Below are 12,382 nucleotides of genomic sequence, written 5' to 3'. Positions count from 1 at the left end.
AGGAGCTGTCAGATTGTTTAACATCTCAGAGTACATTTATTTTATTTTATTTTATGTGAAATAGGAATAATGACAATGAATGGATGGATGCAAGCACATTTGGAACCACCTATACTTAATTTATTAAATCGTATTCCAATCAATATAGTAGATAAGAACCAAACTCATTGCTGCTGACAGAACAGATTTTATTTAAGATTTATAGCATAGCATAGATTTATAAGAATTGTGTGAAAGACACAAACAGCTGGCTAAAAATCCATTGAGGCTGAAAGACTACGTACTTACAAACTAATAACTTTAACCTACTAACCTAATTTAGTTTTGTAACAACTTAAAACACCAGAAGAGGAAAACATAGGTACTTAACAATGTTAACAATGCATAGTTAACAATGCTGAATCCCCATACCTTTCAGAAAAAGTGAAAGGAATATAAAATATAAAATCATTATTTTTTTTCTAATATGATGTGATGCCTTACAAATTAAGATAGCTGGCATCTAGGGTATAATAGATAAATGAAGGATATTGTTCTTTGTTTTGCAGTTAGCTGTTGAGATTTTTCAGATGTGTTAATAAAACAAAAGACATAAAAGAGACAGAAGTCTCCAACAATTTTTCTTTTTGCAAACAGTAATTTTAAAATTTACAATTATTTTGAAGATGCAGGGACTAAAAAGCTCTTTTGATCTGATCTTACCTAAAATATTGAATGTTTTTCAAAACGTTTGTATTTGTTGTTTTAATTATTCTGCATAGAATTGTACTGTAGAACATTGCAGTAAAACAAATGGATTAACTTCCATAAAGGAAAGGGCAGAGACAGCTTTATTTTTCTATGTTAGGTCAGACTATCATAATATCCCCTCTGTTAGGTGCAGTCGTCCCAGCAGTGCTGGACACAGTAGTAGACGCAGACGACACAGTTGTGCTGGAGGTTGTAGATTGTACAGTCGTACTTGTTTTAACAGGGATTGTTCTAGTAGTGACAGTAGTGGTTGAAGGTGGTGCAGCTGTTGTCTTTCCCTTGCAGTGTGGGTCTCTTCCTGGGAACTTAGGGTGCTCTCCATGGTGATGAGGCATCCTATCATCATGTCTCCCTGAACCCGGCAGAGGTAACCATCTTGGGAATGCCTATTGAAATAACAACCATTTTAATTCTCATACAGTATAGCACACCAGTCAAATTGTTTAGAAGAAAATGCAATTTTAGACTTCTTAAGAAGAGAGATGGAAGAGAAAGGGGGAGATAAAAATGTATTCAGCTTTGAATACTTTAAATGTTTTGCTACGAAAACTAATTTAATATTATCAAAAGAATAACAACACAGATAATGGAATATATCTCATTTATGGTCAACAGTAAATACAAATATATGTGTATGGTTACACTCAGAATGGCAGGAAGAGCAGACAGAGTACTTACAGAAATATTGGAGACTGCAACCAAAAACAAAACCACAAGAACAAAGTGTTTCATGTTGGACAAAAGTACCTGAAAATAAATAGTCAGCATTAGTTTTGATGTACATTTACTGTAAATACAAACATCTATGGTGTGAGTCATTCAAATCTTGAAATATTATTCAGAACTTAATTTAGGTCTTTTTGCCTAAAGTATCAGACATTTGTGAGTGGATTAATTGCATATGCTCAGTACAAAGAGTTTCACCCTTGGACAAAACAATAGCAATTATGCCTATTTTTATACTTTACATTACTTTACTACTTTACATCCCCTCTGCCTAGTAGATGTTATGATAATATTATATATTTGACTGTGGCATCTCAAAGGAATTCAAACTGGATAAGATGTTTATTTTATTCAGAAACTGTTTTATTGTACACAGGTTTTATTTCCTTTGCCTCCACCATCTTCTACATTCTTATGTCAAATCACAACAGAGATTTATAAGCCTTCCTTGCTTGTTATGTACAGTATTATTCCCACAGATATTTTATTTAACAATCCATCCTTGAAAGCAAACCAGACTTAAAAAAGACAGCCATTAAATTGTATGCTACATATTACATTTAAAGCTGTGTGATATCAATTAATACAAACCAGAACTGCTCAATCTATCACAACAAATACACTCTAGTAAACTTATGCTAAAAACATAGACATACAGTACACTGATGCAATATCTTACCTTTTTGTCTCTTGACAATGGCTAATAAGTGAAGTTTCAGGTTATCGTGATTTATATCTTTCTTGGATGGGTGGAAATGTAGTTGTTTTGCAACAGTGACGCACACTAAAATACATGGTGCAACATTTTCTCACCTGAAACTAATAAACCCTTTATGTTGTAACTCATATTTAATAAAACTGCACATAAACCACACCTTGGAAGTTTCTCAGCTCAATTGATAATGAATCACTCCAAGATAAAATACATTGAATTGATGAACTGTAATAAGATTGTATTATACTTAAGTTCACAAACTATGTTGCAAATCAAATATCAAAGTGCTTAAGAAATGGCAATTGCCCTGGTTTCCCTCAATACTTACCGTAGGATTTATTTTCATAAAATACATTTTTTAACTTAATCGAGTAAAATGATATTCTTTAACTGGCAGTCCTTTTTGTGTGAAGCAGCAAAGATTTATGCCCAGTGGAATCAGCACATGTGTTTATGAGGGCCAGAAAATCTAGAATTTCTAAGCACTTTTGTATCTCTTACTGCTTTTTTAGGCCTGATATACAATACAGAAGAGAATGAAAATGTGGTCAAGATCAGCCATAATTTGTGTGTTTATGTGACAATTCAGATGCTGTTTTCACTGTGTGATTATGGCTGTGATAACATACTGTATCTGCCTCCATCCACTCCCACCATACCACCCTCTCTGCTCTCCAATCCACCTGTCTCCCTCTTCAGAATAATACCAAGCATGGCCGGAAAAGAGGGAAAAGGGGTTGTTCCTGCAGTTTATGGATTGGGTGAAATAGATGGTTATTCTGCAAGTATAGATTAACTGGGCAGGTGTTGGATCCACTGATTTGGGCTGATGACAAATCCAGAAAGATGATATGTCAGAAGAGCTGCTTTCAGGATTGTTCAAGAATGGTTGAGGAGGAAACCAGTATTGAATATTTGTTTTCTTAGCATCACTTGTAGATGCAAAACACACTTTTATGTTTTCTTTTGGGAGGCATCTCCCAGTATCACATACAGTTCCTCTTCCCAAAACCCACATCCCAGTGTTCTTAAGGCTTAAGACTTAAGAGTTTTAAGACTCAAGAAAGGGTCACCAGATTACACAGGTTGCAACAGAGGTAAGACACTGGTCCCATGCCAAATGTAGTGCATTTCAATAATAAAACATGCTGCATCTTACCATGATTCTTTACAAAATGTGTATTATGATGCCAGTATTTCTGTATATTTCTGTATAAAAAATGTTTGTTCATTACTTTCTTTTAAAAAATGATTATGTACTCACTTAAAAGTAAGCAAGTCACTTGTATTCACTTACCAGTATGAATGTGTCTGTTGGGACACTGTGTGATGTGAAATATTCGAAATTTATGAAATTATATTTTTAGTATAACAAGTACCCAAGGAACCTTCTGAGAAACAAACAGGACTGTCAAATATCTGTGGGATTTATTGGTTTCATGTTTCAGTTGAGCCAGGTAAGCATATTACTGATGAAAGACACATTCAAATCTTTATCATGTTTCTGTAATAGAATGTAATGTAATAAGGTTAAATGGCTATAAAAAAGAAATGTATTACTTAATAAAACTGAAACTGTACACAGGCATTTAGATTTGTTTATTTTTTTAAAATATTTTCTTTTCACAGTCTTCAGACACACATACAGTATATGTACCAGAAACTTGAAACAGAATCAAATTGTGGTTGTGACATACGTAGATCATAAAGAGTTGTACATCAGACATCAGTGCCATCCACTGCAATCTGAAAGAAAAATATTTTTATATAATTCTTCTTTTTAAAGTTAATATATTTGTTCTATAATTGAGAGTAGACCTATCTGAATGAACACCATTAAATTTTGTATATACTGCATTGGCATGTGAATTGTTTTGAAAACATATTCCTCCTTCTTTTTTGGTTAATGGTTTGTATGGTTTGTGCATGTTTTATACTGGCAACATATATTATGCAGTCCTATGTGTACAGAAAAATCCAAACTCAACAAAGGAATCTGTAAATGAACATTCGGACCTCAAATGTTATTTAGTGATTCTTGATTAAGACATCTTAAAATGTGGTCTTTCTGTTTACAGTTTGCAAGTTTCAAAAACATAAAAACTCATTATTTGAGGTTAGTTCTTCCTAAGCCCATGAACATGTAGTTACCTTTTCTGTTTTCTTACACCTTTGTTCTCTTCAGGAAGGGCTCTTCACTATTTTCAGTGCTGACGATGCCAGCATTACTTTGGGGACACTCAAAGGTCTTGGCTTTGAAGCAAATCTCAGACCTGGAGCTCTGAAGGACCGGTGCTTCTTTTCTATCTGGTCCTCCTCCACAGTTTGAGAGAGGGGGGGATATATGACTATGGGTGGGCTGGCAGGGCTGCTGGAGGATTTACCACCAATGCTACCTCCAGCTGAGAGCAAGCCTCCCTGGAATGACATGCCAGGTGGAGACCCATCAAGAGGAATTACAAAAATCTGTGGACTACCTGCCCCCGTTTTCCCTCCGCCTGCCCCACCGCCTGCTGTTATTGCAAATCCAGGAGACCCTATTGAAAACCCTTCTCCTCCCCCAGTGCCACCACTAAATGCTCCAGCTGTCCCTCCTCCTGATGGGGGAAAGACAAAAATCGGCATCCCAGGGCCAGCTGACTGAACGATGGGCATGTTTGTACCGGAGGGTCCTGGTGGATATATTACTATTGGGGCTCCTGGGATTCCTAGAGTAGCTGTCCCTCCCCCTTGTCCTCCGTTTGCTCCAACTGCCCCATCTCCACCAGCTGCCCCTGTCCCTCCATTTCCTCCATCTGTTGCCTCTGTCCCTCCATATCCTCCACCTACTGCCTCTGTCCCTCCATTTCCTCCACCTGCTGCCTCTGTCCATCCATATCCTCCACCTGCTGCCCCTGTTCCTCCATATCCTCCACCTGCTGCCCCTGTCCCTCCATATCCTCCATCTGTTGCCCCTGTTCTTCCATATTCTCCACCTGCTGCCCCTGTCCCTCCATATCCTCCACCTGCTGCCCCTGTTCCTCCATATCCTCCATGTGCTGCCCCTGTTCCTCCATATCCTCCACCTGCTGCCCCTGTTCCTCCATATCCTCCATGTGCTGCCCCTGTTCCTCCATATCCTCCACCTGCTGCCCCTGTCCCTCCATATCCTTCACCAGCTGCTCCTGATCCTCCATATCCTGCACCAGCTGTCCCATATCCTCCACCTGCTGCCCCTGTTTCTCCATATCCTCCACCTGCTGCCCCTGTTCCTCCATATCCTCCACTTTCTGTTCCTACTCCTCCAAACCCATTAAAAATAGGAGCAAGGCCACCACCTCCCCCAAAACCTGCTCTTCCTCCCCCACTACCTGCACCTGCTGCTCCGAATCCTCCTGTTCCCTCACCTCCACCACCCAGTACAACAACCCCACCGCCTCCTGCAGATTCACCTCCTGCACCAGCAGGGGGACAAGGATTGATCACATATATAAATGGCTGAGAGGAACCCCCACCAGCTTGTGAGGAAGCAGAGGCTGCAGGAGCTGGTGCTGGAGTGGCTGGTGCTCCCCCTCCTCTTCCTGTCGCTGCCGGGGCAGGTGGGCGTATCACAAAGATATTTGGGCCTCCAGATTGTGCTTGACCACCTGGTAGAACAAGGACTTGGGGAGAAGACATATTAGAGGGCTGAGGGTTCTTAGGAGGCCACCTCTTAGTCATGGATTGTGGTAGCCATGTGCGACCAACCTGTGAAGAAAAAAACATAAAGACATAAATACAGTACACAGTAATTGGCACTCAAATTAAGAAATAACATCCTTGCTGAAAATGTATATTGTTGTGGTGGAGTATTTGAAGTATTGTTTCTATACCAGTACATATACTGTATAATCTACAGTAAGTATATATTGTAGGTCCATATGCTTACAAGTAACATGTAGCCTTTAAACACAGATTATTGAGTGTAGCACATTTTGGACCTCCATAATTATTGTTTAGAATAGATTTCATTTTTTTCCCCTTAGTTTTATAAGAAACAAGCTTCAAGAAACATCTACTCACTGGTGAACACAGGCATGTCCCCAATGCCCAGCATAACAGAAGAAAATACTTCATTTTGAAATCCTGTCAAAGCAATGCATAATTAAGACATAAATAGAAAAACATATACTATTTTTTTTTAATTCAGACACTGTAGAATACACAACTTTTCTTAGGAAATTGATTAATAGTAAAATTAATACTCTGAATTTATTAATGTATTATGACCCTATCTCAATAAAACATTTAAATAGCAATTTAGATATTAAGAACTTCCAAATGAAAAGAGTTGCAAAGTTGTTTTACTACCTACTCATGTAATACAACTATGCAGAAAGAGTATCTGCCAGATGACTTTTGTTATCATATTGGCAGTGTGAAATTGTTTTAATTTAAATAAATTGAAGAAAACAGAAAAAATATTATTAGCATGTTATTATCTTGAAACCCAAGCCAATTAAAAAAAATCTTGGCTTGATCAATGCTTATTAAGTCCCATCCACTATCACATATACAGCACGTTCATCGGCCTAATGAAATAGTCCTAATCGATCGACCCAATCGTTAACCTGTTAACCGACTGTCGTGCAGCATCCTACTGTTGATAGTGTTTGAATAAGATCATGGAGGACACATTCACATGGACAGTAACCTTAGACACCAGAGGGCGCTAACATCATCAGTGTTGAACAGAGCAGACGATGCTGTATGGTGATATTTAGCTGTTACAGTGCCCTCTGGTGTGTAAAGTCGAGAGACTGCCAGTCCCATTGCCCCTTATTCTGCATCTGTCCGCTTTAATTCTTATGTTGCACATTTTTGCAATATATGATTTAAGTTCACCAACAAACTCTAGAATATTTGTATTTTTATCTGGGTGTGCATTACAATTGTGTGCCATGATGATATATACGAGTATGTCTTCTATTCCTTCGGTTTCAAATCATAAAACAAGCCTAAATTTACAATTGGGTCTCTTTAGGTGATAATAACCCCTTTGTTTCTAATTTGTCTTACATTTTTTTAGAATAATCTGCATAATTAGTGGAAATCCGATAGCCCGTAATGATGCACGCATAAAATTACAATTACAGAACTAGCCTATATGGCCTATATAGGAGCTATAGAATTAACCCATAGTTTAAATTAGCCAGATCTTACATAGTTTGCGTCATATACAACATGTATGGGGAGCTACTAAAAGCATTACAGGTAGCTACAGGGCCTATTTACCTCTAACTGGATTACAAATGCGAGGTACAGTATACTGTATTTCACCATTAGACAGCTCCACCTTTAGGTAGGTGTTTGTATTTGTTAGGAATTCAGCTCGCCTAAATGACTATTGTGTTCTAACGAATTTATACCAATTTACTGTACATTCAGATTTTCTTACAATGTATGTGTCATAAAATACATTTTCTTCCCAATTAACGCTGAATTGTAAAAGAGAAAAGTTTGTTTATATTTATAGACAACACTTGCAGTACTGGCACTAAAGTGGCAGGTAAGGCAAATATAATTAAACAAGGAGTTTACGGATTTTGCAACACCTCGCGGTTTCTTTATACAGGAATGGGGCTAGCTCTCATCACATACTGGAACAGTACGTTCACTTCAAAACTTAAAACATGTCTTGCAAAACAGTGAAAGATGCAAGGAGGGATTTCTACAGTTTATACACATGATTATAGGATCTCTTCATGATCCTCGTGTTCAGACGAGAATGGGGATTACTTCCTTAGCGTTAAATATCTGTGGTTTGGTGGACTAGTGGTACATCGGTTTTATGATCCAACAATAGATTTAAGAGATACATTCAAATATAAACAAGGTTTAAACTTAGAATGTTGCAGCACGGAGGGTTTGTCTGAGTTGGTTTTTCCTCATGGTTTTATTCATTTGTTTTTATAAGCACAATTTATCCTTTTTCAAAAAACAAATGCTATACTTTGTAAATTGTTCACAGCATAATCGAAACTATGCGTGCCATTTAAAGGAATATTTTGATTTATATATAATGTAAGAAAGACAGCCTTACCTTATCCAACAGATGCTGAAGTTGGAATGCTATTTACGATATTTTATTTCACCTTTCAGTAGCATAATTGCAATTTCATCTCTGCCATTTAAAGATTGGCTTATGGCTGAGATATCCAATGAATGCAAAGACATAAAAGTAGGTGTACTTTTACACATAGCATTTATCATGTAGTGGGTTTTCAACATTAAAGCAGATTCCATCACAATTATGTCACACAGCTGTCCATGTTTATGATCTATTGAACACATTTTGTTGTTTTTTTCTTTTTTTCAGGTAGTATCTGTGTAAATTGTTGAATGCGTGGCTTCAGTTTCTGAGGTATAGATAAATACTTGTCAATAGACTAATTAAGGCAAATGACTCTACTGTATGTGATAACGTTTAAGGAAGCCACATCAGTGTACAATATCCTTATTTTTGAGGATTAACAGAGAGAGTTCTGTTACTGTCTCACACACACAAGAATAAGTACAAAATTAACAAGATAGCAGAGATATAAGTTGGATTCCTTGAAATTCCAAACAGAATTTCTCAGATCCTGAGCTTGAATCTTTATGGATAGATTGAATTTTCTGCAGAACATCACAGTGTATAATGATGGAGAATACTTTTTAACAAGCAAGATGCATTCCTGAAAGAGTCCTATAGACCATGTACAGTACATGACTCTATTATAGTTTTTTTACTCTAGGCATGCAGAAATCTTTAAAGGTATTACGGAGCATTTATTTGTGTATGTATTTTCAGGTATAAATTAAGTAAGAAATTAAGACAGATTTGTAGGGGGTATCTATTTTAAGATTTTCCTTAGGAGTCAAATTACGCAAAGTCAGTTATAAGGTCCTGAATTATAGAGTTGTGGATTAAAGGAAAATTAAATATTTTACCCCAAATGCGACCTGAAACAAAGTGTCCAAAAAGACCATTTAGTCTTGGGAGATTCAGTTATTTTGTGTTCTACTGTGAGACAAGCTGGTCATTGATCCAAGAATGATAGGAATAAGGTATGCTGTGTATTATAAGACTGTTAAAAATGAATGTAGTGTGAACTATTAAAAGCTGTTCAATAAAGACAAGTCAGTAATTCTCTTTTCACCTGCAGGTTTCTTGTAATCTGGTTTTTTTAATTACTGCTCACATGATAACATTTTCTATTATAATCAAAAATACTATAATACTTTTTTCAGTCAGCCATTATGTATTATTTTGTTGACTACCTTTTCCTAAGCACCAATTATTTATAAAGCATTATAAAATTAAATTAGGACAAAAGACAAGCAGAGAAAGGTGATATAAAACAAGCAACTTGTCTTTTCAGAAATACAATTACGAAATACTTTAAATGTCTAGCACTTACCTTACAAGATACACATTCCCTTTAATTTATCTTATGAAAATGTATTAAAAAAAGCTTTCTTGATGAAATTATAGCAATTATCTAATTTTGTTAGAAAAGGAAAAGGAAACCAGTGAAAGCAAGATACTGTAGATTTGACTTTCCTTTGTAAATGTGTAAACATTCCAGATGCTATAGCTTACACAGCCAATTGTAATAAAGTATACCTAGGAAAAAAGAAACTGAGAAGTGATCAAAAAGCCAGTTTAAAATGTAAACATTTTAAGCCTGTAACTGGCTGGGGGAAGGACAAAAAGCACATTCCTGCATGTGTATTATGATATCTTTTATTGAAGAGTTTGCATGGTAATTTTGCTATACAACATTTTTATATTGCTTATTATACAATACATTTATTTGGGGTTTACTCCAGCATGGCTCCCCATGGTTTGAATTGACCAGTACAGTAAATGCTTCATAAATACTTCAAAAACACTGTGCTTTGCCTTACTCTGCTGGGCTCTTATCACTGAATACCACAGCGCACATTAATAAATGTTTTCACTATAAAATCACTTTTGCATGATGCTACCAGTGAAAATAAAAACTAGTTTGCAAAACAGTTGATTTCATGTCTTATGTTCAAGAACACCTTTATGATTTAAGCTGGCCTGCTGCCACTGTTTTTGCCTTTTAATTGACAGTGGAGTGGATGGTATGTGGAATACAGGCCAAGTATTCTACCTATTTAGCCATTGGCTTTTATTTTATATCTGTACCTATCTTATCCTCCTGAACGTCTTTAAACCCTTAATGTAAACAATTCCATCCTGCTGTCGGAATATGATTGATATCTGTCAGGCATTTTTGAGGGAATGGAATTTGGAATTTTTAGAGATCAGAAGAGTTTTAGGCTTAACCCAATGACATAACTGTAACCACAATCAGGAACTCTATTGTTTGTGTTCCAGACATCAGTCTGATGAAGGTGAATGTTTTTCTTGTTAAGAAAACAAACTTCATAATTGGATTAAATTACCACAGTATTTGTCAGGGCAGAATCCCAAAGTTGCTAAGAAGGTTGTGGCTGCAAAAGGAACATTTCTGATGAGATACCACATTTTAATTAAAATTTACGCTTGTTTTTTTCATTTCACAAATAGGCATTTACAGTTGCCCCGGGAGGTGCAATAAAAGTTCAGCAATCCAATTCAAAATTCACATGAAAACTCCTGTATGAACACATTTAAATATTAAGGATACACCAGTTCAGATTTTTTTCAAAGTGGTATGTAATAAATGCAGTGTAAACAAAGCAAAAAACTGAGTCTTTTATTCTAGATGTATGAAGCCCTGTTTTGATATATCTACAAAGAATATCCACATAAAAATCCACTGACTTGTTTCCAGTAAGGAAATGTATTAAATAAACGAGATTTGTCATGTAGTATAGAGGGATATAATTTGGGAAGACTTAACTCAATATTTTTGGACAGAACATAATTGATAAAAAAGTATTTATTTTATTTTTTTCCATATACATTCCTAACACTGTATTAACTTCATAAAATGAAAATAATGGAAAACAAGATATATTTTAACTGTCTTGCACATTGCTTGAAAGCTACAAATATTACATAAAGACAAACTGTACAAGTATATAGTGTACAGTATATTGTGTCTCAGGCACACGGGTTACATACTGTGTACTGTATGTTCTGCAAGAGTGAAATCTGAAGAGTAAATTTAAGATATCTTGTAGGTACTTCTGGACAATGTGGTACATAGTTTGTATAAACCACGCTGACTTTAATAGGATAAGACAATGGCATAAAACAAAGATAAAGTAAATAAGTCATTACAACAATGCAAGATACACTATTACAAAGTATTGTAATTCTGTAATACTTTAACTCTGTGGACTAAGGTTTGTTTTTGCAGGAAAACCAAACCTACCCTTGTCCTCAAGACACAAAGTAACTGTAATTTTTCCTGAGGCTCCACTGTCATTATAAAACTAGACATTACATAATGGAGGTGTTTGTTATTAAAACATGTTAAAGGTGGCATGTAGTGCCATATAATAATGGCATCTTTAATACTAAACACAGCAAGGATAAGGTCTGTAATACATTTTCATAAAAAAAATGCTCCGTGTACTGTACCATTTACTGTACATTATTTTCAGCAGAACACGCAATCAACTGGCAAAAAGGTGTGCTTGAGTACAAAAAGAGTCCAGTGTACAGGAGTACATGGAAAAATCCAGAAGAAAAGGCTGTGATCTTACCTGGTCTCTAGGGGCTGCTCCATCAACAAGAACTCAGGCAATGCTATCAGTAGTTTCACAGACCCCAATTAGCACACATAATGAATTACCTACTGCTAAATTCACAGTACTGTACATGCAGGGTTGGTGTTAATCTGGGTCTATGAACATAGTCCACATTGATCTGACTAAGGCCTAGACTGAATGAAAACCTCTTTACCTGTAATATAAGGTAAAGTCCCACTATTGACGGTGAAGGGAGAGCAAGATGTTTTGGACAAACAGAAATGTGATTTGCATTGTATTGCAAAAGATATTTCCTTATTTATTATAAAATAATGTAAGTGCTTATTATTGGACAGAAAAGTACTAGAAATAATTTAATTCAGTTCTTTCTCACAACGCCTGTGTCACAGTCTCCGACCCCTGCAGTGCACAACAAGAGGAAACAGTTGGGAGCTGCTGCAGAAATGCTCCTGTTGTTCCTGCTGTAATTGTTTTATAATTGTGGAAAATAATTAA

General features: G+C 36.2%; 1 protein-coding gene across 1 annotated transcript; it reads right to left on the bottom strand.

Moving 5' to 3' along the window:
* Window positions 1-3,777: 3,777 nt before the first annotated feature.
* On the bottom strand, window positions 3,778-8,381 carry LOC107076518 (uncharacterized). Its single transcript, XM_069187691.1, has 4 exons — window positions 8,253-8,381; window positions 6,233-6,295; window positions 4,343-5,917; window positions 3,778-3,937 (listed from the first exon to the last, which is right to left on the bottom strand). The coding sequence occupies exons 2-3, from the start codon at window positions 6,284-6,286 to the stop codon at window positions 4,373-4,375; spliced, it is 1,599 nt and encodes a 532-aa protein (XP_069043792.1). The 5' UTR covers window positions 6,287-6,295; window positions 8,253-8,381; the 3' UTR covers window positions 3,778-3,937; window positions 4,343-4,372.
* Between the last annotated feature and the right edge of the window lie 4,001 nt (window positions 8,382-12,382).

This window comes from Lepisosteus oculatus, chromosome 3, assembly GCF_040954835.1.
Source record: "Lepisosteus oculatus isolate fLepOcu1 chromosome 3, fLepOcu1.hap2, whole genome shotgun sequence".
Lineage (NCBI taxonomy): Eukaryota > Metazoa > Chordata > Actinopteri > Semionotiformes > Lepisosteidae > Lepisosteus > Lepisosteus oculatus.
The sequence above is the reverse complement of the archived record's forward strand: the minus strand, read 5'-3'. Positions and strand labels throughout refer to the sequence as shown.